Genomic DNA, 25,607 nt, shown 5'->3' on the forward strand with positions numbered 1-25,607 from the left:
CACTATTCTCTTCATTCCAAGGCTTTATACACAAAGTCTGAGTTCTGGAAAACTGAATTCCTAATATTTGATTTTTTAAAATTAAAAGGCACTGGATTAGCTTCAAGGAGGCACTAAATACAATGATGTGTTACTTGACCCCTAAATCCTTGTAAAACTATGTCAAAGTCTGACTTTGTCCCCACGAAGAAAAGTCTTAGCCCAGCTTCAGTGGCTCAGTGGTTGAGTTTACTTTTTTAAAATTAAAAGGCACTGGATTAGCTTCAAGGAGGCACTAAATACAATGATGTGTTACTTGACCCCTAAATCCTTGTAAAACTATGTCAAAGTCTGACTTTGTCCCCACAAAGAAAAGTCTTAGCCCAGCTTCAGTGGCTCAGTGGTTGAGTGTCGACCTATGAACCAGGAGGTCACAGTTTGATTCCCAGTCAGGGCACATGCCTGGGTTTCAGGCTCGATTCCCAGTAGGAAACCTGCAAGAGGCAGCTGACCAGTGATTCTCTCTCATTCCATCCTCTCTCTCTCTCTCCCTTTCTCTTCCTCTCTGAAATCAATAAAAATATACTAAAAAAACCCCAAAATTCTTTTCTCTATGGCATTAGTACTCCCACGACACTGGAAAATACAGACTTAGTGATCATCTTGCAGTGACTCGTGTGGCACTGTCTGGAAGCAAAGTTTAGAATAAAAAGCAGCCTAAGAATTTCTTCTTGAAAAATTCAACTAATGTCATGTATTGAATTACTTAATGGACTTATAATGGAATGGAGGTATATTTATTGCATGGCAAAACATAAAAATAATACATATCATAAATAAGTGACAACCAATGTCAAAATGGGTTATAATAAGAATAAAAGGGTTGGCCAGTGAGGGCGTTACTCAACATTTCATTGATTGGAACAAAGTTAGAAGTATCTTAAATATAGCTGAGCTCTATTATTTCTATTACTTCCCATTCTTTTGGGGAAAAACAAAAATTCTAGAAGCTATAGAGACTGAAGAGGTAATATAAAGGACAGAGTGATAGCTTACAATAAAATCTAGAACCCCTAGTCTGTTTCAACCCTAACCATTTTATCACATTCCTATGAATATTCAGAAAAAAATATTTAATTTCAGTAAAATTAATGCTTCCCTGAAATAGAATGTATTGTACATAATATTATGTAACCGAAAGGACAGTGTTCAAGAGTCATTTTATCTCATTTCCATGAGGCACAGCATTCCTTACCAGCCTATTTAATTCTTCAGGAAGACCGGAAGGTTTTCTCTATTTATTACAGGCATAAAATTAATTGCATGCTAAATGAGGCTCTTAAAAATTTAAAGTTGGCTCATTTAAATTTGATTTTTCAAACTAGTTTATCGGCCAGCCCCAATTACTTTTCTGACAGGAAAATGGAATGCTGGAATACAGTTCCGGAAGTATTTTTCACTCATTAAGGAAGGATTGTCTATGGTGGCAGATGGTTAGAAGAAGCAATGATGAGCAGATTAGGGCAGACAGGTGTTATAAGGTCCAATGCCTGCTCTTGAAAAGCTGCAGTGCCTTTCAGGCTCAGGGTATTACCAGCTACCTTAAGAGGCAGCTTGCCATTAAATTTAACTTAAAAAGCTCTATGATCTGAGCCACTTTTTGGAAGCAATTGTATGAAGGAGTTAAGGGGAGGACCAGGTCATGAAGCAAACAAATAAACAGGGTGTTACAAGGTCTGAAAGGTTGGAAATCTACCCTAGCATGCTGTGTGATCTCACTTGGCTTATTTCACCTTTTTTTGTGATTCAACTCTCTGATCTGCAGTGGGGATAACAGTACTTGCTACCTTCGGAACTGCTGCTCCGGAGAGCAAATACAATCAGTTGTAAGTACTTTGTAAATGCAATAGGCTAGTAACGTGGTAAATAAAATGGTGGTATTCACATCTCAGAATGAGAGGTGCCAAGGAATGAATGCCAGAGATTTTCACTAGACCTTCTGGTTTTGGAGGCAGTTAGTGACATTCTGGCTCGTGCCTGGCCCTGGGAACAAGGTCCTCCCTCCTGATGATGGCTCTCTCCTCCTGTGTCTCTTCTCAGCCGCTTAGGGTGGGCTGAGGAAAAGCAGGAGAAGAAGCTACGACTGACTTGGCCCTGTTGTGATTGCTCCATGATCATTCACGACTTAAGCCATTCACCCTTCCATGCCATAAGCATGTTCTGAATCCCAATTTGATTCTGAAACTGTGCTGGGCTCTGGGAGTATAAAGATGTACGGACACTGCATCCATCCCCAAGGAGGTAACAGTGCATATAGAGAGCATCTATTGGCATAGGTTCATTATTCAAGGTAATAATGTATGCCCCAAAATAATGGCGTGGACTTGATAGAAAGGTCTTTGTAGTTGGTCATTCTTCATCTGTCCAAAGATGACATGGAGCTAGATGAACTTTCTTCTCTGACCTTCCATGTGATTGCAAACCAAATCAGGTAGTCCTTCCTTTTCCTACTTGGGATACTTTAATTTTGTAGAAATAGCTAACTCATAGCAACATAAAGACATGCTCACCAATGTCTCCTTAAAAGCCATGTAGGGTTATTTCCAATAAACAAATGGTCAAGATCTATGTCCACTTAGCAAATGTTTGTTGAGCACTGGCTTGGGGCCAGGTATTGTTTTAAGTTTAAGTAGACATACAAAAATGCATTAACCTTGGCTCCAGAGGGCATCCAAACAGCTAATCATAACATAAGGAGCTAAGTGCTCCAGGGCAGTGAGTGCACTTGCTGAAGGCACTTTGACCTTAACCTATCCCTGGACACCTAGGCAGTATCTATCTGCTGGAATGAATACAAGAGAAGCAGGGGGAATGCTCCCTGCCCTTGAGAAATGTCTAGAAATTAACTGGCAATTCCTCAAAAGTCCAGAGGATGATAAATTATGTTATACAAAGAAAATGGCTCTCAAGTGTGTAGGAAAGAGAAATCTAAGTTCATTTTTCTTTTAGGTTCTGAAGTTGAACAGGAACTGTATTATTTATAAGGTGATCCTTAATTCAGTTTAAGCCTGTTGTACAGGCATCTACCTAAAGACAGGTGCTCATTCCAGACATTAAGCAGGTTGGCATGTGTGTGGGTCAGGTGCTCAGTGTTGCAGGCCTAACTGTAGAAACAAGGAGATCGGTAGTTTGGAGATTCTGCAAGGGTTCTATTCATATATGCCGCATCGTCATTTTTTATACCTACCGCACATTTGATTTCCTATCTACTGGTAGCTTGAAAAAAAGTTGCCGTCAGTAATGTACACAGTGTCCCTATGTAATTTTCCAGGCTCTTCTCGGCAGACCTCTCAATCATGATTTAGGACACACTTGCTTTTTTTGTTTAAATAAAGACTGCACTGTATTAGAATAATGTAAGTGCCTGCCTCTCCCATTATGAAACCTGGTTATTCTGGTGGTTAATTTCTATTACTACGAACATGATACACTGAGAAGGAATTCTGTGGTGAATCCACTTGTTATGAAATTTATTTTTAAATTTAAAAAATAATAAATTTTCTATCATCTATCTATCTATCTATCTATCTATCTATCTATCTATCTCTATATATATTATTGATTTTTTTACAGAGAGGAAGGGAGAGGGATAGAGAGTTAGAAACATCGATGAGAGAGAAACACTGATTAGCTTCCTCCTGCACACTCCCTACTGGGGATGTGCCCGCAACCAAGGTACATGCCCTTGACCGGAATCAAACCTGGGACCCTTGAGTCTGCAGGCTGATGCTCAAGTTCAGATAGTAGGATTAACCATTTGCGATTCATTTAAAATGTTTAAGCAGAGCTTTCTCATATTTTCTTTTTCTATTCCTAAAACCATGACAGTGGGTTTGTGTTTTGAATCACATAAGAAAACTGTTGTTTACTTGAAAGGTAACTATAGACTTAGACACAGGTTTTGCTTTTCAAAGTACACAAACAATTTACTTATACTTTGGCTTGCCAAACCATCTCTATTCTTTCACGTTAGATACCAAGAAATTGGATCTGCCAAATTTTAACACTGGCATACTAGTACATTTGAGCTTAATAAAAGTTTGTAGAATGACTACGAGTAAATGAATAAATAGACTTTCAGAACTTGAGAGGACCTTGGGATTCTAAATGGATATAATCAAGCGGTTAATGAGACTTCTACCCCTTCCTTGTGACTCTAAGGAGAATGTTATTCCTAACTGGATCTAAGGCAAGGACTTTGGACTCATGGAAAAGGTCTTTCATATGAATTTTTTTCAAAACTACATTATTCACAAGTCAAACTCATTTTACATGATATGAACTAACTCAGGTGGCCAAAATTACCCAGCACACAAGTGGCCTGAACTCTACATAAGTCAGGCTTCTGTCTTATTCTTTAAGAGCAATTCTCAAATTTAATGTGTGTATAAATTTCCAACGTCGAATAGTTGAATAAGGTCACCTTTACCACAGAACAAGTACCAATGAAACCTAAATTTTGTAAATCGTTCAAACTTTATTTTGGGTCTAGAAATCTCATGTCCCTCCTTTTTTCCCCCCTGCAAAATTCACTCAATTCCATAATTTCAGTCCTTTTTGCACTCATGATTATTTTTGGTCTTTGGCTGAAACTATAAACTGTAAAATAACAGCAACAATAACAACATAATAATAATAGATTCCAATTCTTTTTCAATCTCGAAAGTTTGAAATTTTGTGTTAAAGTTTGATTCTGGGTCGATTGGAATTTCAGCTGAACAAGTTTATGCATCCTGAGAGATTAGTTCCTAAGAGAATTTCTGACTTATTTAAAAGGAGAATTTAAGATATTTCTATTAGGTTATATGAAGCTTCAAGAAAACAGATTTTTAGATTTTTCTTTTTTCTTTCTTTTTCATAATTGAGATTTTATTGTTCATTTTGAGGACCAGTACACAGACATTTCAATTTGTACACAATTCTTAACATATGTACCAAAATTATAAAGTCATCTGAGCTATTTTTTTCTAAACAGTTATTTTAGTGACTTTTGAGCTTAACATTTGGAGACTAATTTTCCTTAATAGAGTATCAAGTACCAATATCTTTAAATGTTGATATGCGGTAACATCAAAGTCCCACTAATTCACAATTTAATATCATATATACTACATTATCAAATTTTCAATCTTTCATAGCAAATTAACAAAATTACTAGGAAAACGACTACCACATCAATGATGCACAAAATTCTGTAAGGGAGAACCAAGATAAAGGGGTGGTTTTCTTTAGGGAACAATTCTGCCAAAAACATGTGAATAGAAGTAATTTAAGATGTTCAAGACATAGGAAATGCATGACTGACTCCAACTACCATTTAGTATGCTTTGTAATATAGGATATGAAACTGCCCCCATCTATATAATGTTAAGCTGAAGAAAACGGATTTTAAAAAAGAGAATCCTGAAATTATGAACAATTACAGGTAAATATTAAAGCAATGGAGATTTGGTAAAAATCCCAATAGCATGCTGTTCTTTTTTTCTTTAATATTATATTTCTTTGTTGATTGCCAGTTTGAACCACTTTCTTAATCTCTTTTTTAATTAGTTAGAGTAAAAGGGAAAGGAAAACAAGAAGTCTGTAGGCAGCACCCACTGCTGTGTTTGTTCAACTTGTTGCTACGAGCCGACAGGTTTACTTCTCATTGATAAACTTCATTAGAAGACACAAGGTAGGGGGCAAATGCTAGAGTAGGAATGGTAACAGTTTTGAAAGACAGGTTAAATTAGACACCAAAGCCTGAAAGGCATTTTGTTTGGGTGAAGAGTTTGGAAGCTTTCTCTAGTGCTGGAATGTGGTCATTTATATGGCAAATTTAGAATGTTCCTTACTTAGTAAAGGGTGTCCTTATCTATAGAATGGTGACGAGAAGTTGCACTATAAAGTATCATACTGATGATGACAAATAATTTATTAAGTGTTTATTATGTGACAGACACTGCGCTCAATGTGATTTACCTAATTTCAATCAATGTACAGTAACACCATAGGGTAGGAATATTCATAGCCCATTTTATAGTCAAGGAAATGCAGGCTTAATGAGGTTAAATCATTTACACAAAGTCCCCCAGCTCATAAATGACAGAGATGCAACTCAAACCAAGTTCATCTGATTTCAAAGCCCAAAATGCCTACAAATATATTAAAAATAGTAAGAATTACCAAACTCAAACAAAAACTTTGGAAACAACAACCAAATATAATTATTACTGTTAAAGTATAAATGGATTACTTCCATTGATTTAGTACATACGTTTGTGTTTATGAGTAGGTTGTATAGACAGAGAAGTCAATGTAACTACAAGGAAAAGTTAGGAAGGATATGCACCAGATAGTCAAACTGTGGAATGAAATGAGGTGAGCAAAGGAAGGACTTTATTTCTTTATCTACTTTTATTTTTGAAGTGGTGGGATTAGAATATACTTTATAGTTTAGGTGACTTTTGTATTTAGTAAGTAATATTAGTTTTAAAAGCAACAAAAATCATCTGTCTAAATGATTAATTATGAATCTAAAGTTATAAAATCTTAGACTTTTCTGAAATAGTTCATGAACTAGTATAAAGATGTTGAAAATATATGACAGCCCCTTTTAACATTTTTTTCTTTATTGAAAAAGGTATAGGTGTAAAATTTTGTAATATAGACAATGAAGAAATAAGTAAAAATTCCACCAATTCTCATAATCCTCACAGTGAATTAGAGTAGTTGTACTCTACTGTATGATGGTTCTTGCAACTATTTTAGTTCCTGTTTATTTCTGAGCTGTAGCAAGTTTTAAGTACCATTGCAAAAGCAATGGTACAATAAATCAATCACCCAGTGGCAATTTTCTACAAATTGTTTTCTATGCATATATACTTTTTTTTTAAAGTATAGGAATCTTAACATATGTCTACACAAAAACTTGTACACAAATGTTTGTAGCAACATTATTTATATAACAATTAAAAAGTGGAAACAATCCAATGTCCATCAACTGATGAATGAATAAAAAAATGTGGAATAGTCATACAGTGAAATTTTATTTGGCAATAAAAAGGAATGAAGTACTGACACAGGCTACAACATGGATGAACAAAGTGAAAGCAGCCAGTCACAAAATATCACATATTATATGATCTCATTTATAGGAAATGTTCAGAATTGGCAAATCTATAGACAGAAGTAGATTAGCGGTTGCCTGGGGATGTGGGAGAGAAGGTAAGGAAGGGTTGGGAAGTGACTACTGGTGGGTACAAGATTTCTTTTTGGGGAAATGAAAAATGTTTTAAAATCAAATTATGGCGGTGATTGTGCAACTCTAATCATACGCAGAACCAATGAATTGTATACTTTAAATGGATAAACTTTTATGGTATATCTATTATATCTCAATAAAACTTTTTTGAAAAGCCTTATGCAAGTGTTTTATTAATCTTAGCATAGCTGTACATGACAACAGTTCTAGAAATTTTGGACTTTATCTGAGTTTCCCTTCTGCCCTCTCTATCACTACACTCCCAACACACAACACCAGGAAGAAACTTGGTTGATTGTGATTCTTTTTATGGAGATTATTTTTCCCCTCCCAATATGTTTTGAATGTATTTGGCTGATACCTTTCTTGAATCAGCAGCCCACAGATAAAAGTAAAATGAAGCAGCAGAACCTACCTTCAATTATATGTTTTCTTGACAGCCCTCTTTCCGTTTCAGCTCTAACAAGAAAAAGAAGCAAATGACTGAGTGGGGTGTGCTTTCTCTTATCGCTGTTTCAAAAGTACAGAAGAATGGTTGTTCTGGATGGAACTGCTAATTTTATACCCTGTTCTTGGCAAACTCTGCACCACTGCAGGCTGAGGAGGAAGGCTGGTGGGCAGCATACTGAGCCCCTTTTCTTCGGAGACCCCAGGAGATGAATTAACATGACTGTCACCACCCCACAGTAATAACAACTCGGCCACCCACACCCTGTCCATATATAACTTGACACATGGCTCACCCTCCCCACCTTGTTCTTACCAATCCCAAGCAAAAATGAAATAAAAGGTTTGCTAGAAGTGTGTGAGCTTACTATAAGCTTGCCAGGCTGCTGATGGCATTAGCTTTTCTGAGAAAGGAAGCAAATTGGAAAGTGCCTTTTGACTTTCAAAAGAAATGAACAATTATTGTCTTTTTATAAAATGTGACCAAGCAACTTTTCTGTAAATTAGTATCTTACAAAGACCAACATTCAACTAGGACTTTTGCCATTTCAGACCATTCTCAAACTCTGGCCAATTGGAAAGGAATGTGGTGCTTGGGTTTTAAAGCATTGCTGAAATGTTTCTTCAACATCTATACCTTTGTCAACCTTAGTAGTTTACCATTCGCCTTTGGTGACTTTGTGCCTTTTATATTAGATAATACTATATATAGTTCTCTACGACATACTGGTTCTTGCAGATTGTCTTACTTCCTGATTATTTCTAAACCATATGCAAGGTTCTGAGTACCACTGCAAAAGCACCAAGCAATGGCACCACGAATCAGAGCATAGACAATGTAAGTTTGCATTTCTCACAGGCACCATGCTGCCTTGTTTTCATATAGACTACAATGGTAGTAAATATCTAAATTCCATTTTTGTTTCCATATTCATCACAAGCAGGCTCAAAACAGCAATAAAATATGAGTGTGTTGGGGGGGGGGTGGTACACATACATTTTGGTTAGAAGATTTCTAAAAATCTGGTCTCTGCCTCCAATTTTGTTTTTAACTATTTCCTATCAATTATAGGGTGATAAATAAGGTTATGTTTGTTTGTATTTACATTTTGTTAAGAGATCCTTGAGACTTCCATGCAAAGGCTTATGGAACAGCTTGCTGTATTCTTACATGTTTGTCTTAAAGGCCGGGACTTCTAAGTCCTGCTGGATAATGTAAGTACCAGTTCAAACACCAGTAGGCCCATCAGAAGCCATTCATCCTGTGACATTTGTTCTGCACCCCATACCAGAGAGAGGTCTTCTCTTTCATGTGGCCTGGCAGCAAGTGATCCAGAAAGCTCTGTGTTATTCTCCAGTGAGATGTCCCCTTTATCAGCACTTTCAGAGCCCTCTGCGGAAATGCTCAGAGACTTACAGTGGGACCAGACAAGATATTTTTATAATGTATTCCGGAGAAGTCTCTGAGTGTTGGCAGAGCTGAACAGCTTTTCTTTGATGATGCTATGTGCTCATTTCCTTTTCCCAAAATTTGGACTCTATTTTGGTCCTAAGTATGAGGTTGAGATTTGAAAAATCTCTGTGAATCACTTAGTAACAAGTGACCTCATGCTACTAAATTTCTTTGGAAGCATCTTGTTAAAATTGAATCCTAGGCTAATTGCTATTTCCTTCAAGTGAGAAATAATCATCTTTCACTCTAAACCAATTGATTTTGGCATATTAGATGTGAAATAGTGGCCTAAAAAGATAAAACTACTAGTTGTTTCCTACCAAGTAGGGAAAATAAGTTATTTAACTTACTTTCCACCCCAGTAGAGTTTGGTTGTTATGACCAGGCTGGACCTCCTGTATGTTAAACAGACAAACACACACAGAGAAATATTAAATTATTTGTAATCATACTGTCATATTATTATTATAACACCCAAAGAATTTATTGTACCACACATTTTTAAAAAATTGGCAAAGAGATAAATTTGTTAATTCACATCACTAAAATGTGAGAACAAAGAAGCTAGTGAGTGGGGACTTGAAGTCAGATCCCAGAAGAAGAGGTTGAATAGAAGTGATCTTTACCTGGAGGGGCTGGAGGAGGTTGAGGGTTGTGACAGCAAATAGGTGAATGGGTGGTGGCAAAGCGAAGGGAAGGGTGGCATGGAGGGTCAGAAATAGTAAATGAGAAGGGTTAAGCGATAGGACTAACTGATGGATTGCTGTAGGATCTCAAATGAACAGCCACCCACTAACACTTAGCATCTGACATAACCCTGATTGAGTGTGAACTTTCCTGGGGGTAAGTCCACCCTCCAAGGACCATGGACCTAATGGTTCTGAGTTACTACTCTTTCTAATCATCACATTCACAGGCAGGATTTGACTACATGGAAATATGAATAATGAAATAAATTGTAATGTCAATAAGTAGGAATTAAATTTCTATGAGTGTCATTTTAATGGAAATGTTATTTTAGGAAAACAGTTAAAAAACCCTTAACTCAAAGTTTTACCACCTTATTCTTAAGGGAATACAATGTGGAAATCTTGTTAGCAAATGTATTACTTTTTCAAAATCACACTCAAAGGGAGGAAATGCCATTATGATCATGGAAAAGGAAATATGTCTTGAGAACTATAGTCATGTAATTTAAAATTTGAAGGTGGATCTCGGTGTAATTTAATTTCTCCAGGTATGTAATTCAATTGAACTCACCTAGAAAAAAAATCATTTGTGATTCAAAGGTTAAGACCAAACTTTAGGAATAGTTGAAATAAGACATTTATAATTTCATCAGCTGCAGCAGCAATGCCTCAGGACCGTCAGGTATAAAAACCTAACCTGATGAATGATAACCAATGAGAGACGATGGTAACAAGTCTGACAACTTGGCTGCAACAAGAAAAATTCGTAGAAAATGTCAACAACCGCATCCTACTGAAGTTAATTCCCTGAAAACCAATGTGAATCACTGTAATGGAAGGTCTACAGATATAAGCATCTGAAGATTACACACTCCAGAAGAGCTGGTGCACTTTTCAGGTTGGTCCATCAGCCTCATGACACCCCATGACAGTGTAGTAGTGATCTGCTGGGGGAGCCAGGTCTCCTTTAGCAAACATTTTCAGGGCTTCAACAAAAGGCTGGATGGGATAGTATAAAAAATGAACGCAGCCCTCTTGATTATTCAGAGCATGTGGACCTGCAAAAGCTGTACATTCTACTCAAATACTATCCCCATAGACTCACTCATTCTTCAAAATTGGGCTTTCTGTAAAATGTTTGGCCTACGTGGGTGTGCACACTAATGTTAATGTTCAAACAGCATGAGCAGACAGCAACCCGGCAAATTTTCACTGACCTTATGGAGGCATTTAGAGTGGGCGGAGAATGATAGCATGAATGTTTTACTTTGAGATAGCACAGGCTTCAGAAGACTTTTGCTCACCTTATGTCACTTTATCAGCATGCCACTTTAGGGGCAGATATGACATCCATTTTAGAGGTAGAGAAATTGAGACTCAAAGAAGTGAGGTAACCTGTCCTGGACAGCACAGTTAGCGAGTGGTGCACTGGGAGCAGAAGCCAAGTATGCTCTAGTTGAAATTCCTTGTGTGCTTTGGTGATACAGTTTATCTTTTCACCAGTTTTCTGGGGGTCGTGGTGAATGGATATCAATATTCTGTGGCCTGGTGATAGCTTAAGCTTTTATTTGCAAGACTGAAAGGCAGTGTGTGAAAGATGCATGTTAATCTATTTCCTTTAGGTATATAATAGGCTCTGAAAACTATGGAGCTTGATGGGTAAATGTCCTCTGGGTGTCCAGGGGGAAAGAGCCGTGGTACTGACTCCTCCCCTTCTTCCTCAGGTGGACTCTGTCAGCCTACCCCCACTGCAGATCTCACTGGTCGACAAACTCATTAGTCAACAGAGCCAAATATGGTACTGACTCCTCCCCTCCTTCCTCAGGTGGACTCTGTCAGCCTACTCCCCCCACCACCCCCCGCAGATCTCACTGGACTGCTAGTGGACTCATCCCCAAGGTCTCTGTCACAGGTTGAACTGTATCCTTCAAAAAATATACGTTATTAAAGTCCTAACCCCCAGTGTCTCATAATGTCAGCTGATTTGAAAACATGTAGTTAGCTAAATTAAGCTGAGGTTACATTGGAGAATGGTAAGACCTTAATCCAGTATGACTGGTGTCCTCATAAGAAGACACAGACACACATGAAGGGAGAATGCCAGGTGGTGATAGAGGCAGATGTTGAAGAGCTGGATGTGCACCAAGAGGCACCAACATTTGCCAGCAAGACCACCAGAAGCTGGGAAGAGGGAAGGCATGATTTTACCCAGAGCTTCAGAGGGAACATGGCTCTGCCCAAACCTTGACTTTGGATTTCTGGCCTTCAGAAGTGTGAGAGAATACATTTCTGTTGGTTTAAGACAACCAGGTTGTGGCACTTTGTTACGGCAGGTCTAGGAAATGGATACAGTCCCTGCCTGGGTAGTGGTGGATAGACCAGCACGCTGAGTGGGCAAGTAACTCAGGCAAGATGGAGGATTAGGTGGGAACATGAATATGTTTCCATATTTAAGGTTGAATATGGTTCTTTCTTAAAAGACTTACAATCCCTGGAGTTGGGGAGGAAGAGAAGTGAGAGGGAGAAAGTAGGTCACCAAACTTTATTTATTGACAACTCCATACATTTCTGGTTTTCTATTTCACAAGGCCCTCTATCCTTACCAAACATTTCTCTAAGAGTGAGGAACAAGCAGCCCTAAGAATACATGGAGCTTCCCCTCCAGAGGGGGTCTAAAAGCTTTGTGGAAAGGCATAATGAAATCAGTCTTGAGTTATACTCTGTGAGAATGTCCCTTTTTCCTCGGCAAACTCACTAGTCAACAGAGCCAAATATCAACAGCACAACGATTGAAATTTCTTTTGAGAGCCAAATTTTTTAAACTTAAACTATATAGGTAGGTACAATGTTATTAACTTAATTAGGGTACTCCTAAGGCTTAGGAAGAGCCACACTCAAGGGGCCAAAGAGCCGCATGTGGCTTGTGAGCCGCAGTTTGCCGACCACTGTCCTAGACTAAATTTTATACAATCTGTGTACACGCATGGGTGCAGCATTCTTTGCACTATCTCACTGATACTAAAGAATTGTCATTCATTTGGCCATCAGCAGAGATTATACCAGAGGAGAAGAGAAACCTAAACTTGTCCAATGGTCTTTGTTGGGCTTCGCCTGATTCTGTACTCATGCTGGGGAGAAGGGGGATTGGGACTGACACGCATAGTGTAATGTAGGGGAGTTGTTCCCCTGCTCCCAGATGTTATAGCATCCGTTGTTACCACTGGCTTTGGCTACAGAAGGTGATGGAATGGGATGTGACCCCCCACCCCCCAACCAGACAATAGGGCTCCCCAGACACAGGAAAGACACTGGCAGTAAGAAAGCTTTGGGGTATTTATCCCAAGGACTTCTTATTTCATTCTCTATGCATTCAGAGTTGTTAATAAAATGAACAATGAACATAAATACATTGTGTATATACAATCAGCTTCCTGTCAGCTGGTTTCTTTCACCAAATTACCCTAAATGGCAGTCAGAAGCCATGAAAATGTCCCTTTCTTTTATTGACAAATACCTCCTAAACATTCCCTCCTTCTTGGCTTAACCCCATGGTAATTCTTTGTGATTAATGACTAGTCAATAAGTTTTGAAGCACAAGTAATGAACTTGCTGGTATTTATTTTCAAAACTCTGTAAATCAACTAAGAGTTGACTTCTTTTGGGATAACCTTTTGGTCAGTTGCCATCCAATTTTATTTTCCCCTCTCTGGTTTAAAATCATGTCAGTCTTTTTAAAGGAAAGTAAATTATGGTGGTGAATGCATTACCTCCAGCCTTTCTTCTTGATGATGCTCCCCAGAATCACTTCAGCCCTGGAGGGGAACACAGACAGTGTCTTAGGGTACAGTGGCCTGGAAATGCAAGAGTCAGTGCAAAACACCAGAGCCATTCCTTGTTTGAACTCTCAGGGCCTCCATGTCCCGAAAATAGAAGCTGCTCTCGGCTGGTGGCACAGTTTCCTCTGTTTCTGCTTGTGCCTGCAGAATCCCGCTCCAGAGCATCGCAGAGGCACCTGCCAAATCCTTTCACGCTGGCAGGAGACCACCTGTGGTCCTGACACTAAGAAACAGTGCAGTCATTTGGCAGTTTGGTGTTTTTAAACCACTGATCTCATCTCTAAATGTCCTATTTGGCTGTGTCCCAAAGGGGAGTCAAGGTTTTGCTTCTATTTGCTATGGCTTCCAATTATGACCTGGGAGGACAATGAGAGCTCACACTGTTTAGACAGACAATATTGACTCCCAGGAGATCTTGTAGGATACAAGTAGGTTTAGAAGATTCAGATGTACGGGCTGCAGATGCAGTGGCCCACATAAGAATGTCCTGGGTTCCAGTAACAAGCATTGTCATAGACGCAGGACATAAGGAGGTGTAGAGAAGTGTTCTCCCTGCACCTAAGGCTGGGTCATGGAGAGGTATATTGAGGACATACCCACTGTCCCATCCCCATCTTTCTAGCCCAGCTGGGACCCAAGCTTGAGGAGAATACAACTATCTTCCAGGGCTAGGCCCCTCCCAGTAAGACCAGTTCTGCTCTGTGAGGCTTTGTGAGTGGGGACATCAATGGAATTAGCACTTTGTCCACTAGGGTCCTATAGGTGGGAGTCATTACTAATCACTACGTGTCTTGACTGAAAGTTCCGTCTCTATTGGAGTGTACTTGGGAGCTTGGCAATAGCCATGAAGCAGTTAGCTATGGAGCGCACCCCAAATAGACGTGTGCTGAATGTTGCACAGTGTTCTTTTCTTCTCCCTTTCTGTCTCTCTGATGGTTGCCTTTGCAATCTTGCTTTTCATAGTGGGAACCTATCTCAGTTACACACTGACAAATCAAACACAATGAACCAGAACTGATTCTTCTTCACAGTAGGAATACAAACAGAACTCTTTACACACTTGTTGACCACTCTTCCCCTTTTTCAGCCTTAGCCCCACTGGGTATTGAGCAGCATTCAACAAAAGACGAAAACATGGAGAAAAGGTATGATGTTGAAAGGAGCAAGGCCTTATCAATTTTATGTTCTCTCCTTGGACTCAACAGAAAACATCAGGAATGTGGGCTCTGAACCTCCTAGATGGCCCTTAAACTTTTACACCTGTCCTTGAAAAGGAGGAAACCCATGCAAGGAAAATACACTTGGACCAGGCAACGATGAACCTGATTCAGCAAGTCTAGCATTTTGATTGTAATTCTCACCCGGAGTGGGGTGGAAATTAGGCCTGCAGGTGACCATGCACCGCAATCCTGTTAGAAAATTGCAGAGCTGCTCAAGCAGCTGTCCAGCTACTTAGTGCCTTTCAGCTCTTGGAGCTGCATCCACGTTCACAGTAGGAGGCCAAGGTGTTCCCGTTCTGTTCTAAAATGTGCTTGTTGTGCTGGAACCCGGAGGACATGGACCTTGGGGCTCACATGAGGGCATATTACCCAGGTGCTCTGACTTAGCAGTGAGCCCTGTCCCAGAGCCCAAACCTGCTCTGGGGTTCATGGGAAGGTTGTAGCTAAATGGGACTTCTCCAGAAAAAGAAGCGAGGCCTCTTTGCAGCCCCCTCTGTCCCCAGAGTGGGGTCTGAAATACCCTCTTATAAAAGACTAGAGGCCCAGGGTGAGGTCCCTCAGCCTGGCCGGTGATCGGGACTATTGGAGCCATCTTGCCCAGTCCCGATCAGGGCGATCTCAGGGGGGTTGGGAGGGAGGGATCGTGGGAGATTGGCTGGCTTGGGGGAGATTGGCCTCCCCCTCTCCCCCAGGCTGAGAATGCACTGACCACCAGGGGGCAGCTCCTGCATTGAGTGTCTGCCCCCTGGTGGTCAGTGTGCATCATGGTGACTGGTCGACTGGCCCTAACAATCACTTAGGCTTCTATATGTATAGATATTGGATTTCTTGGTATCTTTAAGGATCCTCCTTTAATCTCTGATCTCCCTATAATGCTACGTGGAGGAACAAGCCTGCAAACAGGAGAATCAGTTACTGCTTCCCTCCAAAGAGGACGGCCCAGTTTCCTTCGAGGGTTGAGGAACTATGAAATGTGGTTATGAAGTAACAACCACATTGGAATCTGCTCCTTTATTTGCTCACTCATATTTTGAACTAATATTTATTGATCTCCACTGCCACCACTCTGGGCCCAGCCATCTCTGCCCCTCATGTAGACCAAAGCAATTGCTTCCAGCCCATTTTTCATACAGGGGCCAGAGGTGGGAAGGTTTGGCTGGGCAGAGGGGGCCGGAGATGCGCTGGTGATGGTGGTGGAGGGAGGGGGAAAAGTGGTGCCATAACAGGTGTGGCAAGGACAGATCCTTCTCACCCGCATGTCAACAATGGTTAGGGCAGAGTCTCATGGTTCTAGAAATGCCACTTGAGGGACACAAACAGGTACCGACTTACTTTCCAGCAGCGTAGACCTCGGCAGTATCAAAGAGATTAACTCCGCTTTCGTAGGCGATCGTCATCAGCCGTTCAGCAACCTGCAAGAGGATGCAGTCAGTCAGAAAAGCCAAATGCTTTTCAAACCTGGGAAGCAATTTTAAATCCTTTAATGGTCTTTAAGAACATGGAAATTTCCCTAACCACTGCTTGTTTTTCTCAGTTGTAGTAAAGAAAGAAAACCAGAACTTCAGCTAGCCTATCGAGGGTGGATGCATCTTCCCCTGAGATATAGCCGGGCACTGAGGAACTTCCCCTCAGCACTGGGTTCCAGCAGCCCTAGGGAGCTCAGTGAGGTGGATAGATTGTTGCTCACTCTGCTTGGAAGGCCTGGTTTGACATTCTTTTTGGCACCGTAATCTCTCTGACACAGAGGGCCATTTGTTTTGCAGCTGACTCCATTTCTTCTCCTTTCTCTAAGCCAATGGACTGTGGCACCTGGGTGACTTGTGACTTAAAAGTTTGGACCTGTTTCCCTCAAGGCTTAGCAGACTGTTTTGATAAATGAAAGGTTAGACAGAACCGTGACTGTTTTAACTCAGCAAAACCCCAGACACCATCAGAGTGGCCAGCCAGCCGAATCCACAGGACAAGCAGAGGACGGAGTGGGGCACGGGGACCCAGCTCCTCACTGTCAGCCCGAAAACACATCTCCAGGCTCTGGTCCTCTCCTTTGTGCTGCTGATGCAAGTGGCAAGTGTGACAAGAGAGTGGGGGTGGCTATAAATGACAGCTTGAGGGACAGCCATTGAGGAATAGCGATAAAGAGAGGTGGAGAGGGACCATTTTTTCATTTAGACTTATTAGCCAATTGGGAAATTACACACCTCACAAATAATTAAAATTGATTTTTCCATTTATGCTTTTGATTGTGGGCTGAAGTGCTTCATCAGCATTACCAAGATAAAGTACTTTCCTGTTTTTAAAATTGGCCAACCAAAAAAATTCTTAGGCTAGCAAAACAGAGACCCTGAAAGTCCGTTAGGAAAAAAGCAGCAAAAGTACTACTACTGCTTTTAATTTACCCCAATTAGAGATTAAAAGTTAAGACAAGCATAGTTTTTCCCATCATGACTGTTCTGTGTTTAAGAAATTACTGTGCTTATATTATAATATTAACCTTGTGCCATGTCACATGACATGCTGATGGATTGTTATTGGAAAACATACATAATAAATCTTATACAGAGAGAAATTTGAAGATAAGATGGAGACTCCTAGATGGAGAGTTCGACTAAATGATTGCTGAGATGTTTCCCAACCATGGCGTTTGGAGACCTCAACGCGAAGCAATGAAATCACTGAACTAAGTCAGAAGACCAAATTCTAGTCCTGAGATGAATTTATTGGTACCTGCAATTGAAAGAACCCTAACTACTTTACTGATGAGAAAATGTAAGTAAAACTCTGAAAATTAAGTGCTATAAGATGATAATACACTCTTACCATTATTTAAAAATACTATACATATGAATAACATCTATTTTGGTTTTATAATGAAGCCAAATCATCTTTGGGAGGCACCTCACAGGGTTATTTAGTTTCATGTTTGAAAAATTTTGATGAGATCCCTGTCCAGTGGCTACTTAATATATGGTTGAACTATCCTCGTAACAGGGACATCATCCCTTCCAGGGGCAACACTGATGATTGCATCACCCAGCACATAATGGTGTGGTCATCCCAGGATCCCTTGTTTGTATTTGCTTTGTGCTGAGCTCATCCGAAGCCAGAGAGAAAGTGGGACAATCTAGGGAGGTGGATTTATTGCTATTGGCTTACATTTTTGCCACGTGGAAATATTTGAGCTCCAGCAATTCAGCCACTGGCGTGACCGGTCTACCTGTACCTCCCTTCCTTCTCCTTGCTGGCATTCTCTCTGCAGGGACCGGGGGGAAAGCTGCAACTCTCTCTGGAAGGAGAGTAGATATTTGTCTGATCTATATCCGAGGTGAGAGCTGCTCCAGCCACTCATGACAACTTTATTGTGCAGTTTTTAGAATCATAATTTTGAAATGATTCATTTCAGAGGATGACCTAGGCAAGCTGGGCCTCCTCCACACACCCTACCTGATACCAGTCAGAAGGCCCTGTGATGGCCACCCAGATCCTCCTTCAGAATTGAAGGACTTATTCCCGTAGCTGCTTAGGAATCCTGGCTTTCAAGTTACCAGGCCACTCTGGAAATTGCACTCGGCTAAAGAGAATCGCCTAGATCAAACCTACTTCCCAGAGCAGCTTCTATCCAATGGTTGGTCATACAAGGGATGTAAATGCTCAGTCCTTTGGCCCAACTTGGGACAATCCTACATGACCATCTCAGCTTTGGAGCTCCCAGTGGGGTTAGCTGAGGTCATTGTTGAGACTGCATCATGCCTCAGTTTCACTGTCTGCCCAATTCTGCTTCCTTCTCTGCCATGTGTTGATTCTGAGATCACTTCCTAATACTGTTCTGTATGCTCATCTCCATCTCGGAGTCTGCTTCTCAAGGAATCTCCTATGTGACAATCTTTCTGTGGTGACCTATGCCCAATACTGGAAACAGGCATTCAGACAGATAAGAATATGTGGATACGACTCATCCCCCTGGATCTATAAGCTAATGCTAGTAGCCTTGGGAACTGGGTAAAGATCCCCAGGCCCCCCAAGCTTCTGTTTAGGAACGATAGTAAGAACTACCTTTACAAATGACTTGTTCTGGGACAGGTATTGGGCTCAGCACATTATAGGTAATTCTTAATCCCTTCACCTTTTTCACCCAGTTCTCCACACCCTCTCCCCTCTGGCAACCATCAATCTATTCTCTGTGTCTATGAGTCTATTTCAATGTGTTTGTTGTTGTTGTTGTTCTTTAGATTCCACATATGAGTGAAATCATTAGGTAATGAGCTTTCTCTGCGTTACCATAATTTCCTCTAGGTCCACCCATGCTGTTACAATGGTAAGGTTTCATATGAAAGCATTCCTTAAATGCAATGATAACATATAACCATGATAAGCACTCTTTTTGAATTGTAAACAAAAATTTAAAGGAATGTAATGAGTGTCTGCCATTTATTGAGTGTCTGCTACCTACCAGTCAAAGGGCTATATAAATGTCTTACATGCATAACATGGTTAATTCTTTGTATAGATCTTGAAGGTCCACATTATTATCCCATTTTACATAGGATAATCTGAGACTCAGAGCAATTGGATTAACTTGTCCAAGCCGGGATGACCAACTGTCCTGGTTTGCCTTGGTCTGAGAAACCCCCTGCTAAAATAAGGAAGTCCATGCCAATTGGGATCACTTTGGTCACCCTGAATGGAGCTAAAACAAACAACAACAATACAATCTTTCCATAAGGTGACTAATATTCATTCCAAACTGGTTCCTTCTCCCTATCTACTGAGCCTGCACATATAATGCACTGACAGTCTCAAGGATTAATAGTCTAAATGTGAAAAATACAAGAAGCAAGATAAAATTGAAAATAATGCTTGAGTCAATCTTAGCCATTTCCCATGATTAAAGCAGTCCTTGTAAAATGCCAGAAACTCGGGCAGAATACTCCTACCGCATAGCTCTCTCTGCATTTTCTTTGATCAGCACAATGGAAGACAAAAGTAACTTACCTCATCTGAAATTTGACCTCCAAATGTCACCCATGTTCCTAGAAAAGAATAAATATTCGTATATTACTTACAACATAATCATTTTTCTAATATTGTGTATAATGAGAGGAAACAATTTTTCTTACAAGACTACTTCAACAGGTTGTTTATGAAGGTACTTGGATGAGGGGCAACTGGGGGCTGAAGTCCAGCCCATCCTCCTCCTCTCACTAAGTCATCCAGCAGGAGTCTGCATCCCCCTGGAGGAGAGAGTGCCCTTTCTTCACTCATACGTACCACATTTGCTAAGGGCAGCCCATTCCTACACAATGCTTTCTCTTCTGACAGAGGGCCGTGAATGCTAATGTGCAAGAAGGCGATGTTACCATGCCTGCTCTGAGTACACACCCATTCTTACTCTCACTTAGCTAAGGAGCCACCCTTAGTAGAAAGTGAAGGTAAGATCTTGGGTTGTGGTTCTTTCCTTCATTGTCTCCAACAATCGAGTCTGTTTTGTATTCCCTCTTACCTCTCAAAAGGAACCCTCTCAAATGTCTTCCCAGTGCCCACTTCCAAGCCCCAGGAGGTGACACCACCTTGTACTTACTTGCAGACTTGTTTGCCTGGCTAAAACAATGTTGACCAGCTTGCTATTTTAATAAAATTTGAATAAGGTACCAACATTTAAATAATTAGGAGATTTTTCTTTAAAATGTTTGATTTCTAGTTTCTCTTAACAACAGAAGGCTGGGTGTCCCCACAGGCAGACATCCCTGAATTGAGGGGCAATGTCCTCTGTGGGAAGGCTGGGCCCTCCACAGTCTATCAAAGTCCACATACCTTCCTTTGCATTTCCAACACTAAAATCAAATGCAGTTGTTATTTCCTGCCACATGTTCATTGCTCTTTTTTTAAATTGTAAAATTGAGAGAAAAACAAGCTTGTGCATTTCCCAAAAAACAGAGTGGAGGATTCATGAAAAAAAAAATAGGAGTGTAATATTTTTTTTTGGTGCATGTGAAGAACATAAAAACACAGATTGTTTGCCCAGAAAAATTATAACTTAAGGCAGCATAATAAAACCAGCCGTGACTGGTATATAAAAAAGATGGGCGTTGAGAAACTTAATGAACTAGAGAAATGGCAGTGTTTGTTTTTGAATGAAAGCAAAATAAGTGATCACTGTGAAATGCAGTTCTCTTAGGTGAAAAAACAGCTATGGCATCAAAACCTTTTTACAGACAATATTGTTATAAAAGAGTCTCTTTTGAATGCAGCAGAAATCATGTGTCCAGAGAATAAACAAGCATTTGCAAATTTTAGTATAATCAGAATCATTGTACTCAGCATGTTAAAAATATGGTTGAAAACTTTCAGAATAAGTTAAATTATTGGTGGCATTTCCTATTGCAGCCAATGAGATCACAGATATAAATAATAACATGCTGTTTGCTGTGCTTATTTGTGATATTTGAGAATTTTGGAAGGGTCAAAGAGCTTTTGAACAAGAAGTTCTGCAAAGCACAACATCAGGAAATGGTTTACTTTGTGACGAGAAAGGTCTCAGGCCAGTGGATGTAAGATGCTCTGTTTTGAGTTATGTGTTGACTACAGATAGGGCTCTCTCACAAAGGATGGGGCTAACATTGAACCTGTCAAGCACCAGATCCCCAGGCGGCAGCATTTTGTAGGGGCACTAAATATTGGAGTCCATAACTGTTCATTTTCTCATTCATCAGGAGTTTGCTTTGGGCTGAAAAGCTCAAATGAGACAGGCCACGAATTCAATAATTAATGCCATAAATTGGCCATTCTTTTGCATCTTGGAGCAAAATTAGGCCAGTGTCTGCTTGATGAATTTGCTGGTTTACTTATACTGAGATGACAGATTATTTTTTTTAACTGTTCATGTCATCAAAGGGAGCAGTCCTATCTCCAAAGACTGACTCGAAGTTCTAAGTTTCTTGCTGAAATTACAACTCATCTACACCTTTTGAATTTTTTCTATAGGTGCATTTACAAGTATTTGCATAAATATCTCATTTGCTACTCTCAGTTCTAACAAAATAGAGTCTTTGGGAAATTTCAGTTGTTAAAGTATAATTTACTCAACTTTCCTATATTGCAGTCAGTTTCCAGAAATGAAATTGATAGCCTGAAATTTAGTCTTTGAAACTAGGCCATTCATTAAATACTGGATTTCAAACTTTATGAAAATAAACCAGAATTATTTGCTTTAGCTTTCTTAATTAAAAATGTTTAGTTGTTATAGTATTACAGATATCTCCCATTTTCTCCCTTTTTGCCCCTCTCCACCCAGACCCCACTGCCCCCCAGGTCTCTCCCACACTATTGTCTGTGTCCATGTTTTATGCATTTATGCATATATGTTCTTTGGTTAATCTCTTCCTGCATTCCCACCCCTGAGATCTGTTATTCTGTTCCATGCATCCATACCTCTGGCCCTATTTTGTTCGTCAGTTTATTTTGCTAATTAGATTCCACATATAAGTGAGATCATGTGATATTTGACTTTCTCTGGCTTATTTTGCTTCTTAATTAATTTTTGATAGCACAAATGAAGTGATATGATTTGAAGTTCTCAAAATGTAGTACAAAATGGCATTGAAGACTAAATATGACAACACTGATAGCCAGACTAATGATGGCAACATTACACACAGATCTTGGAGGAGATTATTCTACTTACAAGAACCATTTACAACAATTCTATCCATGTTGGGAAAAGCTTATTTTTAGAAATATGAATCTGAAAAATCAATCTGCATAAAACTACCTACCAAACTTATTTTTAAGTATTTAAGACTGTAAACCATATATCGCTGTGAGAATATACAAGACCTGACTGACATCGTGGTATAGAATAAAGATGTCAGGTTTTTTATTCTAAATAAAAGCAGTAATGAATTATGAAAGAAATAGTAATTATTAAATGTTTTCTTTTTTAGTTATTTAAAAAAGTTTAGTATGAAATAGAACACGGGTAGCATATACATTTACCCTAAATATATACATGATTCCATTTCTGGGACTCTGTTATTCTTACACTCAGCTTACTTTGTGGAGGTAGGCTACTACCTGGCCCTTTAGACATTCCTTACTCATTTGTTTTATAGTTATTTGTTTACCAACTTTATACCTTTTACTAGGCAGTGAACTGTCTGAAGGTTAGTTTTTTTTTTTCATTTATCATCTCATCTCCACAGCCCTAAAATAGAAGTGAGTCCTTAGTAGATGGTCGATAATTGTTGGTTATATTAAATTGCCTTTGGACTGTCATTAATCTATAAAATACTGGATAAATTTCTTAGCAAACCAGCATTCTTCTTTCAATTTCAAGAAACATGAGCAATGGTCATCAACAGTCCTAGGCCCGAGGTGATTAACGTGTTTTGGTACCTTCCCCTGGAGGGGGGTTCTCCTTGGCAGCAAGGCCTGGGCGGGGGGCGGGGGAGGGTGTGTGTATGGCACAGTGTAGGCAGGGTCCATCAGCCACCCCGAGGGAGAGGTGTCTCTTCCAAATAGGACATATTCCCTCCTGATGGAGAGGGACAGAGTGGCAGCCTTCCCAAGAGGGGACTCTGTATGATTTTATTCTCTACCGCCCGCCTCCACAAGGTCTAAGGTGGTTTATTAGTTCATATGATTGTCAAAACCCTCTGTGACAGTTTTCTTAATCATTTTTCTGCCTCTAATGAGAATATGCCTTCTTGAGACTTAGGATGGCAAGTGATTACTTCACTGGGAAATCTCAAATTAGTGGGATGTTATTTAGATGATAAATTTATTAAACTGACATTTGTTATTTCTAATCTTTTAAAAGCAGAGGGAGTATAAAGAGAAATTGGATTGTTCTTGTATTTTCTGGTGAAACTCTTTTATGCACCAAGAAATAGATACTTTGAAAACCTCTGTTCGGGTCCCTTGCACACCTACGATGGCATAGAAAAATGATCGGAGAAATGGAAAAAAGAAAACTACTCTCTCTCACTCTCTCTCTCTCTCTCTCTCTCTCTCTCTCTCTCTCTCTCTCTCTCTCTCTCTCTCTCTCTCTCTCTCTCTCTCTCTCACACACACACACACACATCTTGGATACTTAGTTACCTTGCTGGTGGTTTACTTCTTGTCATTCATTAAGGAAACATGCTTATCATTTAAATGACCTGCTTGCTTGAGTATGAAGAGCTATTTAGACATTTAGATATAATACTTGTTCACATAGGCTACCTCCCTGGCCCTTTAACACTTTATCTCATCATAGTGCAGTTACCAAACCAGAAAATTAACATTGTACAATATTAGGAACTAAACCACGGACCTTTTTTGAATTTCATTGTCCTCTTTTCTATTCTAGGATCCTATACAGGACCCCATGTGACATTTTGTGTTCATGTCTCCTTGGACTCTCCCATCCGCCCAACCCCAACCAACTTTCCCCTCTTAATGACAGGATGGTGTGGAGCCAGCACTGCTCTTTCAATAAGATACATAACTCGCACAAGTACCTTGATGTTCATATGGATGCAAGATCCAAACCAAACAAACAGAAAGCAGATACCAGGAATCTGGCCTGAAGGGAAGTCTCAGATGACAGGGCTGGGATGTCCAGACAGGTGACAGAGGTGAATTGGCTTCTTGCCCTTGGCACTTTCTACCAGTTGAAGAGCATGAAATGGATCTACCCTCCTGCTGGGGAGGCAGTAGAGTGAGTTGTTGAGCGAGTAGGGGAATCAGGCAGCTCTGGGCTGGAGTTCTGACTCAGTCACTCACTAGCACAGGGAGGAAAGGTAACAATAATAACTAGTTTACAGGGTTGTTAGGAGGATTTTGTGAAATTTGGTGGGCATTTCACGGCCTCTGCCACACGTGAGCATTAATGTCGTTTCAGATCAATGGTTCCTACACCTTGGGGTGCATTAACAACCTTCTAGGAGCCCCACTCTGAGATTCTGGTTCTGCAGATCTGAGGTAGACTGTGGGAGTCTTTATATTTAACAAGCAGACCAAGTGATTGGGAAACAAAACCCTGAGCAACCCAGTTGTGTCCAGACAGATAAACAAGATGTGGACCTCTGTCCGGGCACCTGGGGCCCAGCTCAAGGCTCTATCTTTTATAAAAGGTGCAGGCAAAGATCTCTTCCTTGCTCTGGTTTGCACCTGCTGATGTTTTCTACAGAGCCTGGCCCTTGTTTCAGGGTTCAAGCTGCCAGCTGGTATTTCATTGTTGGCTGCCAGTGTATTACTAATGAGCATCTGGCCTGAGTTAACAAATGTAATAATAACTTAGCCTTTAAATTTTTTTTTTTTACTTTGGTTACCTTTTCTTGCAAGAACCAATGATACCACTAAAGTTCCTGGGGTTCGGAGGGGGCTTTCACAACTGCACTTTACAAAAGAGCGTGAAATCACCACGGACCCAGGCATGGAAGTGCTAAAGGCCGTGTGGCATCAATGTGGGCTCTCAGGCAGGGGAAGTGCAAGCAGTGTTCCCATTTGCAGGCAACTTTGCATGGTCTGAAGAATTCTACACATTTTACAGATGAGGAAGCCAGTGGTAGAGAAGTATCTTTCCACAGCTGGTTAGAAGTGGGGTCTCCAAGGCCATGGTCTCTCCCAGCCCCATGCTGCTTTCTGGGAATGATGCCTACCTTCCTTCCCCACCCCTTGTGCCTGATAGTGCAGTCTAGTGTT

At 40.2% G+C, this 25,607-nt stretch overlaps 1 protein-coding gene across 1 annotated transcript in view; it reads right to left on the bottom strand.

The window, feature by feature from the left end:
• KCNAB1 (potassium voltage-gated channel subfamily A member regulatory beta subunit 1) overlaps positions 1-25,607 on the bottom strand; it is a 207,330-nt gene that overhangs the window by 54,226 nt on the left and 127,497 nt on the right. The window contains exons 3-7 of the mRNA XM_015565400.1: positions 19,917-19,954; positions 16,260-16,339; positions 13,639-13,683; positions 9,533-9,577; positions 7,698-7,741 (exon numbers count right to left, since the gene is read on the bottom strand). Of these exons, the coding sequence (XP_015420886.1) occupies positions 7,698-7,741; positions 9,533-9,577; positions 13,639-13,683; positions 16,260-16,339; positions 19,917-19,954 (252 nt within the window). The remainder of the gene's footprint in view (positions 1-7,697; positions 7,742-9,532; positions 9,578-13,638; positions 13,684-16,259; positions 16,340-19,916; positions 19,955-25,607) is intronic.

Source organism: Myotis davidii, unplaced genomic scaffold (assembly GCF_000327345.1).
Source record: "Myotis davidii unplaced genomic scaffold, ASM32734v1 scaffold570, whole genome shotgun sequence".
Lineage (NCBI taxonomy): Eukaryota > Metazoa > Chordata > Mammalia > Chiroptera > Vespertilionidae > Myotis > Myotis davidii.